At 43.3% G+C, this 16507-nt stretch overlaps 1 protein-coding gene across 1 annotated transcript in view; it reads left to right on the top strand.

Moving 5' to 3' along the window:
• LOC128700061 (methyl farnesoate epoxidase-like) overlaps nt 1-16328 on the top strand; it is a 43332-nt gene extending 27004 nt beyond the window's left edge. Inside the window, exon 5 of the mRNA XM_070084348.1 lies at nt 16165-16328. Coding sequence (XP_069940449.1) covers nt 16165-16305 — 141 coding nt within the window. The 3' untranslated portion in view covers nt 16306-16328. The remainder of the gene's footprint in view (nt 1-16164) is intronic.
• Nucleotides 16329-16507: the final 179 nt, after the last annotated feature.

Here is a 16507-nt window from a genome sequence, read left to right as displayed (position 1 = left end):
TCATTACCAAGGGCTAGTACCTTACACTTATCCACATTGAACTTCATCTGCCATTTTTTAGACCAAGACATTAATTTGTCTAAATCCTCCTGGAGTTCATTGCTATCCTCCTCAGAGTGAATTATACGGCCTATCTTTGTATCATCAGCAAACTTTCTCATGTCACTCGTAATCCCTTCATCAAGGTCATTAATGTAAATTATGAACAAGAGAGGGCCTAAAACTGAAACTTGTGGAATGCCACTAGTGACTAATCTTCATTCAGATTTCACTCCATTATTGGTAACTCTCTGCTTTCTATTGGTAAGCCATGCCTCTATCCATGCTAGAACTTTACCTCCTATACCATGAGCTGCCACTTTTCTTAAGAGTCTACTGGAATCTCATTTACATCTTCCTGTGAAAAAACTGACAAAAAATAGTTATTAAATAAGGAACACATTTCCAGTTCATTATCCGTCAGCTGTCCATTCCCAATTTTCAGAGGCCCTACTTTCTCCTTCACCTTCGTCCTATACATTTGAAAGAACCCCTTTGGATTATTCTTTGATTCATTAGCAACTCTAATTTCATAGTCACGTTTAGCCTTTCTAATCCCCTTTTTATAGTTCTCTTTTAAGCTGGGCATATTGGTCAGTAAGGTTAACCTCTCCTCTTCTGATGCGCCTATAAATTCCCCTTTTCTCCCATAATAGATGCTTTAGCCTTCTGTTAATCTATTTTGGATCGTTATTATTAGACCTAATTTCTCTCTAGGGAATGTATATACTCTGAGCACGGTGTACATTATTAAGAAAAAAATCATAAATGCACATCCCTTCTTAATCATAAGTATGATCATCGTCAATAAAATCATTAGCTAGATAACCTCAATCGAGATTTAACAGGTGTTCCTTAAGTCCATTATAATCGGCAGAACGAAAATCATGGAGTTTTACCGTATTATGAGAATTTTTGTATTCGCAGTTAATGCTAAAAGTGATGGATTTGTGATCACTTGCGCCAAGCTCTTCAGTGATCTCCAGATTATTTAAGAGCGTTTCCTTATTTGACAAGACTAGGACTAGCAAATTTCTACCCCTGGTAGGCTCTGTTACACAATGTTTCAGAAAATAGTCCTGAACTGTTTTCATAAAGTCACTGGACTCTAGATTACCAGTCAAAGAATTCCAGTCAATTTGACTAAAGTAAAAATCCCTTACTATAACTATGTTATTGTGTCTAGAAGCCCTAACAATTTCATCCCAAAGAAGTCTCCCTCTATCGTGATCCAAGCCTGGAGGTCGGTATATTACACCTAGAATTAGTTTTTTTTGACCTTTTACAAACTCTACCCAGAGAGATTCTGTTACTGTTCCATCTATTTTTATACCTGTTTTTATGCAACAATTAATATTTTCTCGAACATATAATGCAACTACTCCCCGCTTTCCATTACATCTATCCACATGGAAGATCATTAAACCCTTGAATATTACACTCAACAATCATATCCCGACTCTTTAAATCATACCACTTTTCAGTTAATGCAGTGACATCAAAGTTCCTAGCACATGCTACCAAACGTAATTTATTAATCTTATTTCTTGCACTTCGACTGTTAGCATAAAATACTGTCATATGTTTTTTTTCTGCACATTTTTCATAAGTCAATATATCCATACTCATTTTTTATCATTTCTAAGCCCATACCTCTAACTAATCCTAGTTTAAAGTCCTAACAACCCCCTCAACTGAGCTAGCAAGAAAACCCACACCTGCCCTGGATAAGTGAACCCCATTCTTGGCATACATGTCATTTCAGCCATAGAAGTTGTCCCAGTTGTCAATGAATGGTACTGCATTATCCTTGCAGTGTTTATCCAGCCAACAATTAATACCAATTGCTCTGGACAACCATTCATTTCCAACACCTTTTCTTGGCAAAATGCCACATATAACAAGGTGCCCCTTCTTCCTAATTATGTCTATTGCTGTCCTGAACCTTTAAACTAAATCCTCACTTCTACGCTTGCCTACATCATTGCCTCCAGCACTGAGGCAGATAATAGGATTGATCCCATTACCTCTCATGATGTCATCCAGATGGCTAACAATATCCTCCATCCCTGCCCCAGGAAAGCAAACCCTCTGTCTCCTACTCCTGTCCTTCAAGCAGAATGCCCTATCAATGTACCTAACCTGGCAATCCCCAACAACAACAATATTCTTACCTTCCTTGGTGTCGTTGTGACCTTTCCAGTAGTCAACTCACATTCCTCGGGTAGCACAGAGAATGCATTAGGTGTTTCCACAACCGTTTCCACAGCAGTCTCTTTCTTCTTCATCATTTCTACCTTTCCATTCGTCTTCATGATCATCAACTTCGTTCCATGCTGTCCAGCCACTGTCCAGTTTCCCTTCTTGACCTGAGGATTCAGAACAGGACAGCTACGAATCCTCTTGTTTTCCTCAGTCAATCGCTGTATCTCCATCTTCGCTACCCTCAATTCTTCCTTAAGCTGCTGGTAAAGTTGCTCGATGGAGAGCATCTTGGTTCAATCCAAGGAGAGTACACTAACGTCCTCACTGGGCTAAGTACTCCTCGTAATTGGAGAAATAAGATGGACGAATTGAAATTAGTTGCAAGTGCGGGTAACAATGATGTTTTTGCCATAACTGAGACGTGGTTTAATATGAAAAATATGGACATGCCTGCTGAATGTCACATTCAGGGTTTTAAATTGTTCCAAGTAGACAGAAGTATTGGGAAGCGGGGTGGGGTGGCACTTTATGTCCACGATCGTTTAAACTGTCGCATAAAAATGGGTATAAAGTCTGATACACATACTGAGGCTGTTCGGGTAGAATTTTGAGAGGGGCATGAAAAATTGATTTTAGGCGTTATGTACAGTCCACCATACTTGGATAGAGACCGAGGAAGATACTCTGGGAGGAAATTGTTAAGGCCACAGTGCATGATGACATTGTAATTCTAGGGGATTTTAACTTTAGTAATACTGATTGGAATTTTCTGACTGACAATTTAGAATCTAACGACTTGTTAATAGTTCAGGACTGTTTCTTTGAAGCAGTTTGTGACGGAACCTACAAGGGGAAATAACCTGCTTGATTTAGTTCTGACAAACAGGGAATCCCTTGTTAATAATTTAGAAATTTCAGAGGAACTTGGTGCTAGCGACCACAAATCAATTATATTTAGCATTGAATGGAAGTATTATAGTAGGGATAACCCAGTAACAGTCCCAAATTTTTGGACTTAGAGAACACTTATCATCTGTTGACTGGGATAACGAAGAGAGCTATCAATATGACAGTTTTCTGAACACTATACATGTTGCCCAAAGAACATTTAACCGGTAAAAAGAAATTAGATCAAATTGAAATGATCCAAAATGGACGAATAATAGGCTCAAATATGTTTAAGGGCAGAAGAAAGGAATTTATAAGCGTATCAAAAGAGGTGAGAGTCATCTTGTGAATCAGGATATTGACATTAAGAGGGACGTTAAAAGGGGGATAAGAAAAGCTAAACTGGACTATGAAATTAAAATTGCCAGGGATTCGAAAACTAACCCATAAAGTTTTTTCCATTCATTCATCAACAACAGAAGCTAGAGATAGGATAGGTCCCCTTAAAAATAACTATGGGCATCTTACTGACAAAAAGAATGAAATGTGCTCGATTTTATATCATTATTTTCTCGGTTTTTACACAGGGTGACACTAACAATATCCCAGTAATTAACTTTTATAGTGGGCCTGAAGAAGATAAATTATGTAACATCACAGTCACTAGTGAAATAGTTATGAAACAGATAGACCGACTGAAGCAAAATAAGCCGCTCTTAAGGAATGCAAAATGGAACTCTGTGAACGTTTCGCCTACACAGTAGGCTTCTTCAGTCGAGTACAGAAAGTAGGCAGGAGCAGTAGAGATGTGAAGACGATATAATTAGTCCATCACCCTTGAAAACGTAGATTTGAGGTTGTCAGTCCCTCAGTCTGGAGAAGAGTTCTGTTTCATAGTCTGAAACAATGTGAAGAATAGGCATGTATGTATGTATGTATAATGTTGGCCAAGACCAGGGTCCTGGCACAGGTCTTAATCTTGAGATGACCCGCCTCTGGCTCCTGAAGGAGAATTGATTCTTTGTTGCAGCATATGTTGCTCCAGCACTGTTCTGGACAGTTCAGCTAGAGTGCCTCATAAGCGACCATGATTTGGTACTGAGGTTACTCCATCTCTGCTGTTTACTGAGCTGGGGACTGGGCTCTGTCCGCTCTGATAATCTGCAGATTCATGGCATCCACTGTCTCCTCCTCCTCTGTCAGTAGGCAAACCCTCAGGAGTGTGCTGACCATCTGCCGGAACATGTTCTGTTGTTCCTTGGAGGTGACTGTGTTGCAGATAATATTCGTGAATGCCTTGATGAGTGTTAAGAGATCCTCCTTGTTGAGGGCCTGCGTTGTCGGTGGGTTCGAAGCAGTGGATATTATCTGGGCTTTTGTAATCTGTGGGGACTGCTGAGGGTTGTATTTCTTCACTGTGCACACCGTGGCCTGTTGCTGTATGCGAAATTATGTAACATCACAGTCACTAGTGAGATGGTTGTGAAGCAGATAGACAGACTGAAGCAAAATAAGTCGCTGGGTCCTGATGAGGTTTTTTCAAGGGTTCTTAAGGAATGCAAAATGGAACTCTGTGAACCATTAACTAATATTTTTAATTTATCTCTTCAAACAGGTGTAGTGTCTGATATGTGGAAGATGGCTAATGTAATTCCTATTTTTAAAACAGGGGACAAGTCGTTACCGTCAAATTACCGCCCAATAAGCCTGACCTCAATTGTAGGCAAATTACTAGAGTCAATTATAGCTGAGATTATAAGAAGCCATCTCGATAAGCATAGCTTGATTAATGATACTCAGCATGGATTCACAAGAGGCCGGTCTTGTCTAACTAATTTATTAACTTTCTTCAGTAAAGCTTTTGAGGCTGTTGACCACACTATAAAGAATTTGATATTATTTACTTAGATTTTAGTAAGGCTTTTGATAGAGTTCCGCACCATAGACTGTTAAAGAAAGTGGCAGCTCATGGCATTGGGGGAAAAGTGCTCTCGTGGATCGAGTCATGGCTCACTGACAGGAAGCAGAGAGTGTCCATAAATGGGGTTAAATCCGAGTGGGGATCTGTAACAAGTGGCGTTCCACAGGGATCAGTCTTGGGCCCGTTGTTGTTTATAATATATATCAATGATCTTGATGAGGGAATTACTAGTGATATGAGCAAATTCGCCGATGACACAAAGATAGGTAGGATAATTGATTCAAACGTAGATGTTATGGAACTTCAGGAGGATTTAAACAAACTCTATTCTTGGTCAGAAAAGTGGCAGATGCAGTTCAATGTAGATAAATGCAAGGTTCTGAAGCTTGGGAGTGCCCATAACCCTAGTACTTATAAGTTAAATGATGTAGAACTTAGCCATACAGATTGCGAAAAGGACTTGGGGGTTATGGTGAGCAGCAACCTTAAACCAAGACAGCAATGCCTAAGCGTACGTAATAAGGCAAATAGATTACTGGGATTTATATCAAGAAGTGTAAGCAACAGAAGTCCAGAGGTCATACTGCAGCTTTATACATCATTAGTAAGGCCTCACCTAGATTATGCAGCTCAGTTCTGGTCTCCATATTACAGAATGGACATAAATTCGTTAGAAAACATTCAGCGTAGGATGACTAAATTAATACATAGCATTAGAAATCTTCCTTATGAAGAAAGATTGAAGACTCTTAAGTTACATTCACTTGTTAGACGAAGAATGAGGGGAGACCTGATCGAAGTGTATAAGTGGAAGATAGGTATTAATAAAGGGGATATTAATAAGGTCTTGAGGATGTCTCTCCAAGAGAGAACCCGCAGTAATGGATTTAAATTAGATAAGTTTAGATTTAGAAAGGACATAGGAAAGTATTGGTTTGGAAATAGGGTAGTTGATGAGTGGAACAGTCTACCTAGTTGGGTTATTGAGGCTGGGACTTTGGGTAGTTTCAAATTTAGGTTGGATAAGTACATGAGTGGGAGGGGTTGGATTTGAGTGGGACTTTCACATCAGAGCTTATTTCTTGGGTGGCATTGAAAATTGGGTTGGGCAAATGTTTTGTTAGTGGGATGAATTGTAAAGGACCTGCCTAGTATGGGCCAGCAGGCCTCCTGCAGTGTTCCTCCTTTCTTATGTTCTTATGTTCTTGTTTTTGTTTCTTCGTTGCGGTAGACTTTCTTCAAGGTGATATACATTTCCTTGTTGAGAGGAGTCAATATTGGTTCTCCCCTCAAGTTGAACCATATCTTGAACTTCAGGTTGTGTCATGATTCCAGGTATGAAACAACCCCATAGTGGGTTCTGTGGTCCCCGTAAGCTTCACCTTGAATTTGCCAGGTCGGTTGAGCTGGTTTGCCTGCTCCTTGGACGGACGGCGTACATCGTCTTCAAGTCTCTTCTGCTTCTATCAACTTTTCTGTACTCGACTAAAGAAGCCTACTGTGTAGGCGAAACGTTTCGAAATAAAGATACCTAACTGTTGCATATGTGTCTTACCTATCAACCTGTCGGTATTTTATACCATTTTAATGTTCAATCTGTCAGACACTGCAACACAAGGATATCTTGGTACAGACCTGAAATTAACTTCGACAACCTCTACTAGTGAGAACGGCTGGATTTGAGAGGGACCTGACCTCCCAACATCTACGTTCTACTAGTGACCTACGTCTCACCTCCTGGCGCTATATAAGGCTCCATCCTGTCACTTCAACTCCACACAGACATTCAACTTCAGCATCACAGTCCAGTACCACGTGGACAGACACATGGCTTCTGTCGAAAGGAAGAGGTCACGATGTTCCAGGGACACGACGGATGACTCGGATTTAGAAATGGACGACTCGGATTTAGAAATGTGGGGCGCAATCCTAGCGAAGAAGTTGCGTGACCACTCCGTGTCATCAGAGGAAAAGTCTCCAGTTCTGACAAGCCTAACCATGCAGCCAGAGAATACGGAAGGATGGATCAATGTGAACAGTAAGACACGCCGTCCCTCCAAGGAGCAGGTAAACCAGCTCAAATCACCTTCCAGATTCAAGGTAAAGGCTTATGTGTCTTACCTAACAACCTGTCGGTATTGTATACCATTTTGATGTTCATCTTGTCAGACACTGCAACACATGGCATCTTGGTACAGAAAACACCTTGGACAAGCTTTTCAAGTGAGAAGTGTTGGATCTGAGAGGGACATGACCTCTCAGTGGCTACATTCTCACTACTACTACTACTACTACTACTACTACTACTACTACTACTACTACTACTACTACTCTGCACCTCTCCTTCCGAGAGTATTTAAGTCTCCGCACTGTCGCTTGATCTTCAGATAGTTCCTGACTATGGAACTGAACTTCTCCAAGCCGAGGGACTGACAACCTCAAATTCTACGACTACAAGGGTGATGGACTGATTACATCGTCTTCACATCTTTACTGTTCCTGCCTACTTTCTGTATTCGACTGAAGAATCCTACTGTGTAGGCGAAACGTTTCGGAATAAAGTTGTCTAACTGTTGCATATGTGTCTTACCTAACAACCGGTCTACACTAGGCAGGTTCCCCTCAAACCCAGACCCACAAACAAAACCACCTGCTACTCCATCCATGGAATAAGCTCTGATAACCAGGGCACTTTTAAAGAGGGTACTGAGGGAGCTGAAGTACCTGGTCCATCACCAGGGCACCGAGGGAGCTGAAGCACCTGGTCCATCACCAGGGCACCGAGGGAGCTGAAGCACCTGGTCCATCACCAGGGGACCGAGGGAGCTGAAGCACCTGGTCCATCACAAGGGCACCGAGGGAACTGAAGCACCTGGTCCTTCACCAGGGCACCGAGGGAGCTGAAGTGCCTGGTCCATCACCAGGGCACCGAGGGAGCTGAAGTGCCTGGTCCATCACCAGGGCACCGAGGGAGCTGAAGTGCCTGGTCCATCACCAGGGCACCGAGGGAGCTGAAGCACCTGGTCCATCACCAGGGCACCGAGGGAGCTGAAGCACCTTGTCCATCACCAGGGCACCGAGGGAGCTGAAGCACCTGGTCCATCACCAGGGCACCGAGGGAGCTGAAGCACCTGGTCCATCACCAGGGCACCGAGGGAGCTGAAGCACCTGGTCCATCACCAGGGAACCGAGGGAGCTGAAGCACCTGGTCCATCACCAGAAGACCGAGGGAGCTGAAGCACCTGGTCACCTGAGGGGAGACATGATCGAAGCGTATAAGTGGAAGATGGGTATTAATAAAGAGGATATAAATAAGGTCTTGAGGATATCTCTCCAAGACAGAACCTGCAGTAATGGATTTAAATTAGACAAGTTTAGATTTAGAAAGGATATAGAAAAGTAATGGTTTGGAAATAAGGTAGTTGATGAATGGAACATTCTACCTAGAAGGGTTGGATTTGAGTGGGACTTGCATATGAGTGGATAGTGTTATCAGAGCTTACTCACGATGCATTACTCTAACAGAGTAAAGATCAAACCAGCGAGTGGCACAACCAATGAGTCGTCCAAACTAGCACTTGCAGCTGTCGTTAGTGGCAGGCTGCAAGTCAAATGTAATGCGATTTTATCGCTCAAAGAGGCCTTTGTTGTCGTCTGTACAGACGACACAGAGGCTGAGAAACTACTTACCACCACTGCTACTACCACTCTACGAGACCAGGGATTTCTTGTCTTGACTTCCCCAGCACTGAGGGCCAGGAGAACTGTGTTCCTCAAGCGACTCGACAACCTTATCACTGTACAGGCCACTGAAGAAATCAAGTCATCTATCGAAGCAAAGAACCCTTGGGCCAAGGTGGACTTCATTACTAAAATACCCAATGCTTCATCCATGCTGAAGGTCACCTTCAGTGACGTCAACATGGCAGCCAGAGCTCTCGCTGAGGGCCTGGCTATTCACTACTTCCACATCAACCCAGCCTTCATCGAAGCAGAGAAATTCCAACATATCTCACAGTGCTATAATTGTTACTCATACTTACACACCACAAATGATTGTCCTACCAAGGACAAGAAGTTCTGCTCCACCTGTGGCCGTGAGGGTCATGACTTCAAGAATTGCACTACTGCTTCACCACCTAAATGCTTGAACTGCAAGAATGACCACCATACTCTTGCTGCCAGGTGCCCTACCAGAAGAGACATACTCAAGAAACAACAACAACAAAAGAAACCCAACCCACAAGCAACCACATATTCTGCTATCGCCAAGCTTCAAGCAGACACTACCAAGATACTACATGCCACGCAAGCTGCTCCCACCACTTCCCTGCCAGCACCTACTGCCGACTCCACCAAGATTCTTTGTTGCATTATGTATGCTCATGTACAGAATGCAGCTGAGCCTGGTTCCTTCAACACCACCATCAATGAACTTTTCAAACTAAATAATATGCCTGGCCTCACATTCCCTGCATCACCACCTTCCACTGAGATCCTAAAATCTACTGCAAATATTACCAGCATCACCGCTGCTCCACCGCTGTCACAACCTCCACTAGACACAGAGATGGACCAATCAGAGACCTCTGAGACGTCGGCAAAACCCACCAATGAGAGTCCACTACCGCTTTCATCCACTGCTAGAGCAACTGACCAGTCGGAAATCTCGCCTTCACCAGTTCAGCCACCAGCCAAGAAAGCAAAAACACAAGACACTGCGGATGCACCTCACGGTGCCACTGTCACTGACACTGCTGCACCACAACGGGTCCGATATCTGAAGGGTGTATACTTCTACACAACCAAGGAGTATAAGAACACAATGCTGTCTTCAGAAATCCATCATCACCTCCAGGACGGAACAGTCAAGTATACCTACGACCAAACTGCTACATACACCACTGCAGACATGACCAGACTACTCACTGCCAACACCCAACACCTTGTGGAAGTCAAGTACACCTCAAAGAGGAAATTCAGGATGCTTCAGAATAGGGACCTTGAAGACGGTACCCTCGTCTAGCACGACTATCCATGACCATTCACCCAGCACTTTGCTGTCCGCTAAAGCTGGGGTGTGGCTCCAATCAACCCTGTAACTGCTGCCTCTGCCCGACTGCGCTTCTCTTTGGGGAAGTCAGCGCAAGATAGAAGAAGACGACATCCTCCAACCGGAGGGCCAAGAAAGAAGAAAGATGATTATCGTCACCCCCCACCCGGGGGGCCACTGCCGGGTCACCATCTGGAGAAGACCTGGGCCAGAAGGACCTGCGAATCAACATGAATGAAAATGAACACCAACACACGACACTCCACACAGGAGAGCACAGCGCTAGCACGATCGACACCATGCATTGCCCTTCTAGGGCATGGTTGGTGCCAGAGCCCGAGTTTGTACCTTACAAGATGAGGGGGGTACTTGTGCCTCCTCCCATGGGAGACTTAGGTCTCAGACACTCCCTAGACAGGGAGCCAGTGCCGGGCCACCACTTGGAAGGGCCCGGGCCGGGAAAATACCGGCGAATCTTTAACAACAACATTCTGCTCGATCACACAGTCCGATCATACAGTTGCTCTACACCGCAAGAAGCCTCTCTTCGACCCTGTCGGGGTGTAGAATTTATATTCTACAAACGTGATATCCTTTTCACAATGCTGTCGAATCGTGTGAAAATCAAGCCTGTGAATGGTGCAATAAATGACTCCTCGAAGTTAGCTTTAGCTACCGTCGTTAGGACCTGCCTGCAGGTCAAATTTACGGCAATCCACTCTCTGAAAGACTCCTTCATTGTCGTCTGCACAGATGACACGGAAGCACTAAAACTAATGGACGACTCTTCAATCAGGACCCTACAAACACAACAATTCACTCTATCCCCGTCTCCATTCTTGAAGTCGAAACGTTCGGTCTTTGTGAAAAGACTTGACAATATCGTCACCTCTCTCTCTACTGAAGCACTGAAGACATCTATTGAGGAACAAAACACGTGGGCCTCGGTAGACAGCATCTCAAAGATCCCCAACGCCACATCAATGCTAAAGATTACATTCTCAGACATCTCCATGGCTGCCCAAGCTCTCTCTGACGGTCTGGCCATCTCATATTACCACATTCACCCAAGTCATATAGAACAAGAACGTTTCACATACATCTCCCACTGCTGGACCTGCTACTCCTATAATCACACCACCAAGGACTGCCCCATCAAGAATAAGAAGTTTTGTTCAAAATGTGGGAATGATGGACACGATTTCAGATCCTGCACCATTACTACAACACCAACATGTCTTAACTGCAAGGGTAATCATCATACCCTTGCAGCTAAGTGCCCACTCAGGAAAGAAATCATATTGAAGAAAACTAAAGTTCTGAAGAAAACCTCCAATTCACCGACATATGCTGCAATAACCAAACCACAAACCGACGCCATCAAGACTCTACACGCTAATCTACAGGCACCATCGCCCAGCAACTCCCTCTCTCCACTCCCCGACGGTGCTCCTTCCAAGGTGCTGTACTGCATGGTGTATGCACACCTTGCAAACGCAGCAAGCCCCGGCACTTTCAACACCACTATTAACGAACTATTCCGTCTGAACAACATGCCTGCCTTCAATTTTCCGGAATCCACACCTTCAGAAGACATCCTCAAGATCCTTCCCAACGTCCTGAACTTTACTGCACCTGCAGACCTGTCTCCTGCCCAAGCAACTGCTCCTGTAACTTCTATAACCACTTCCACCGCTGACAACGTTGATCAAGTTGCCTCAACCACCGCCTCCCACCTCTCCCAGCCTGCTGTTACACAACCATTACACCTCACAGCTGCTCCTGTCGAACCTCAGTCACCTGCTACCACCATTGTAGATTCTCCCAGTGAATCCACTCCAGAAGAGGAAGATAACGACGACTCCAGTAAACCCTCATGGGAAAACCTTACCTTTTACACTTCTCCTTCAAATACTGACACCATGACCTGTACTGAACTCTACAAAAGCCTCGGTGCTGGAACAGTCAAGTATGCATGTGAATCACCGCTTCACTTCACACTCACCCAAGTTCTTGAGTTCATCAAGCCTCTACGTTTCACCTTCAGCAACAAGGCTAAATTATACCACCTATCTAGAAGCAGCTTCAAAAAGTTTGAAAATGGCTCCATTGCTAACCTGCCTCCTCAGTTACTCCTATAACTCCCATATGTGTTCTACCCTCTGATGTGACCTAGCCTGCTGCCAGCTACTCAAGATTCAAGACTTCAACTACAACAAGTTCAATGCAACAGTCCCTGCTATTCCTGTTCTCAAGTCTGCCCCACGATCGCCTTAGCTGCTGGGTTAAGCCCTGGCTCTATTTCTCTTACTAAGAACACTCCTCTCCAGAGCTATTCTTCATCTGTCCCGTCTTCCCCGCTCATCCCATTGGGATCTTACCTAAACTTGTTTGCTTTATTTACTGCACCAGATCACTGGCGCTCCTCAGTATAAAGTCTTTAAAACCAACTCTGGATTCAAACTACTTCTTGACAGACATTCTTACGAAACGTACACCTCAACCGAGACCAGACAAAAACTTCTCAACGTAGGCTTCACTATTATTTGGACTCCTGAGCACCGCGCCAAATGCACAGTGATCGCAAAACACGTAGACTATTCTCTCCTGACTGCCTATGACACAGACAAAGAAGACTTAATCAAAGACATTAGTACTAAGAACAAAGTCTCTGTTGACGATATTTATAGACCTGAAAACTCTACCATCCTCAAAATACGCTGTTCAACTCCTTCTGACGCCTCTACACTCTTCAATCAAGGAATATTTGCCAAGACCATCCGCATTCCTCCAAACTCTCTCTTCACTCCAAACTTTCACCCCATCACACAATGTCTGAAATGCTACAAATTCGGCCACAACAAAATCTCATGCACTTCCACACAAACCTGCTCCAGATGTTCAGCAACTGGCCACTTCTGGAACACTTGCAACCTCCCCCTAAAATGTTCTAACTGCGGTGGGTCACACACTGCAGTTGCAAATTCCTGCCCTACTAGAAAAGACATTCTCTCCACCCTCAGAGAAAGCCAACCTCCCTCCCTCCCCAACCCCTTCCCTGCACCTCCCCCTCCTACAATACCTTCCACCCCTACCCCCAATGCCTGGGTTACCCCACGCACTTGGTCTACCCCTCCTACTCTACACACTTCAAACACCAACACACAGACTACAATCACCTCTCCTTCTACACCTACACCCACACTAGACTACAAAACTAACTGCCAAGTCGCCACTGCTGCCCACTCTACGATGGTAATCTCTCAAGCCTACCAATCAGACTACTCACATGTCCTTAACCTAATCTTGTCCGCTAACAATCTTCCCTCTTTAATTATCCCTCCTTCCTGCTTCTCTTCTAAGCCTCCTACAACCTCTACCTCCTCCCTCTCTCCCACCCCCCCACTTCCTACACCCACCAGCTCTCCTCCCCCCCTACCCCTCTTCACTACTTCCACCCCTCCCACCAACACCCCTACTGCTGCTGCTACGACCACCCCTCCCCCGACCTCCTTACCCACTTCCTCATCCCCAACCAAAGCTTCCACTTCCTTACCCAGTACCATAGCTTCCACTTCCTCATCCCCTACCAAAGCTTCCACTTCCTCTGCATCTACCTTTGCCCACTCCTCCACCACAACCAAAACTTCATCCAGGTCCAACTCCACCTCCTCCAGACAAAATCCACTCAAACCCAAACCTGCCCCAACTTCTGACAGACATACAAAAGAACATAAAAACAGATCCATCTCTTCCTCCCCCTCCAGGAAACGGGTCCGTAACACCTACAAACTCGCATCCACTGATGGCACCACTATCACGGGTTTTAATCCAAACTCCTCCGACATTAACTTTGCTATGACGAAACCATTAAATCATGTTTAAAGTGATTCAGTTCAACGTACGTTCTTACTTTACTATTAGACACCTACTGGCCGAGCTCCTTGAAGCAGAGAGACCAGATATTGTTTTGCTAAACAGTACCTGCCTCAAAGCCCCTCAACGTATCCGCCATTATGGTTATACTGCACTACAGTCCCCCTATGATCCCCACGATGGGGTTGCCATCCTTGTCAAATCCAACATAAAACACGAATCTCTCCCAATCCCTTTTATTCACCAACACTGTCTTGCAGTCAGAATACACACCCACCTTGGCCCCTTTATCTTTTTCACCACCTATGCTCGTCCAAACACTATTCTCAACATACACGACCTTTCCTTAGTCTTCAACTACACCAACACACCAACATACCTACTAGCTGACATGAATGCCAAACACACCGCCTTTCATCACACCAGTAACAACCAACTTGGTCACCAATTACTCAACTTCACTAACCATAAACACTTAATTCATCTCGGCCCAGACTTCAATACCTTCTTCAATCACACGGGCCAAGGCAAACCAGACATCATTCTGGCAAACCGAGCCAGTTCTCTATTTCAACACTACATCTCACCTGGCCCTATTACAGGCTCTGATCACATCCCAGTCATCTTGCACATCTCCTCCAACCCTATCCTCATTCCAACCACACCTTCCTTCTCCTACAAGAACGCTGACTGGGATGCTTTCAAACAACACATAGACAATATTAACCTCACCTATGACTATAACAACAAACCTATCTCCGCCACCACCTCTCCATTAATTTTGGCATCTTTGTTGTGCTTCTAGGTTATCTGTTATATTTTTGATATCAAGCTGGAATAAACGTGATAGATAGCCTTTATTACTAATACTATTTGTGTAATTACACAACACTGTATTCACGCCACTGCTAATATCTGGCTATCAAGACAATTCATCAGATACCGAATGATCCTCCTGCTGGCCCCTCCCTCTCTCTCCTATAGCTCCACCCACTTCAGGCCCCACTTATATTACGCTTGTTTTCCATTTTGAATTTTTATTCACACAAAAAAAGAAAACTTACTGTTATGCAGACTACTCCATTATTGGAAAAAAATGGGATAAATTATATCAGCGCATTTGTGTTAGCATATTAGGCTCACCAGTTGACATATATTGGACGCTTGATGTGATCTGTTTATTCTCTAACATCAGCAAAAATCAAACCTTTCTTCTATTTTGAGCTCAATTTCAAGGTACTTTTAGTCTGTAAACCATTCAAAATCATCTCTATTTCTGTAATATATCTTTCATCCCATCAAATGAGACCAAGAAAATTAGAATACAATCATAAATACCATATGAAAACACACGCAGAGTCGCTGTAAGTGTATTTTTAGGGGTCTGAAACAGATTAATCAAATTTACATAATTCCTAAAGAGAAAAATTCGTTGGAGTTTCGAACAGATCGGAACTCGAACAGCCTTCTCGAACGAATTAATTTCGAGTACTGAGGTTCCACTTTATTTCGAAAGAAACAATCATAAAAATCTTCATTGCACGTTCGTTTCAGTATGGTAAATACTTTTAATTTAGTTTAGCTTTCTCTTTAAGTTATCCACTCTAAGCCTGCTTCCTAATATCTCTGTGGTTCATCTGGTTGTTTACCTGTTATCTAATCTTTATTGTTTTAGTTCATCCCATGCCAAGCACCTCGTCTCTGTTCCTTTTTTTCAGTGTTCATAATTATCTAATATGATTTGATTGTACATATCGTCCGCCGTCCATCCTCAGGTGACATAGATATTCTCATTTAGTATTTCTTCATAACTCTGACATATGTAGAATATATTTTAAATGATTCACTGATTAGTTTTTTGAAGGTAAGACTTACATTAGATAGTCAAGCATAAGCTCATGTTATCCAAGCGAGGTTACGTATTCCTTCCGATGCCTAATTTGTTTATGAAGAATATTATATTTAGTACAAGTGGTTCAACTGGCATTAATAAAATCACTTGGGAAATTTTTCGAAGATGCAAGAGTAGATTAGTTTTATAATTAAAGTTTGAACTAGTGTGTCTGAAATATTAACAAAGAAATCAGTAACATCACTTAATTATAAAATCAAAGTCCCAAGTCAAGAAATACTGCTCCTGTTTACTGACGAATCTTACCTAACCTAACTCTCTGTAATACAGGTGACAGGAAGCATTGAGACTGTTTTCCCAGCCCTACATCACATCATGCCTGACAGCTCCTCCTTCAACACTGCTATACGTACCTTCAAACCCATCAAGGAATTTGTAAAAGTTTGTATTTCATTTCGATGTTGTTTTTAATGTTAGTTCCTCGTGCTTTAAAGATCTTAGCAATACAATGTGTTTGACTGCTTCTGACGCATAGTGTTAATGCAAAAACTCCTAAATTAATGCTAAGAAACGTATTTTGCTTACTTAAAATGAATAAGAAAATTGAACATAAATTTACAAGACAGGGTATTATGGTTATCAAAATCTAGCACAACATGGAACACACAGTACA

This window comes from Cherax quadricarinatus, chromosome 12 (assembly GCF_038502225.1).
Source record: "Cherax quadricarinatus isolate ZL_2023a chromosome 12, ASM3850222v1, whole genome shotgun sequence".
In the NCBI taxonomy this organism is placed as follows: Eukaryota; Metazoa; Arthropoda; class Malacostraca; order Decapoda; family Parastacidae; genus Cherax; species Cherax quadricarinatus.
Note: the sequence above shows the minus strand (reverse complement) of the source record. Positions and strands in the feature narration are given on the sequence as shown.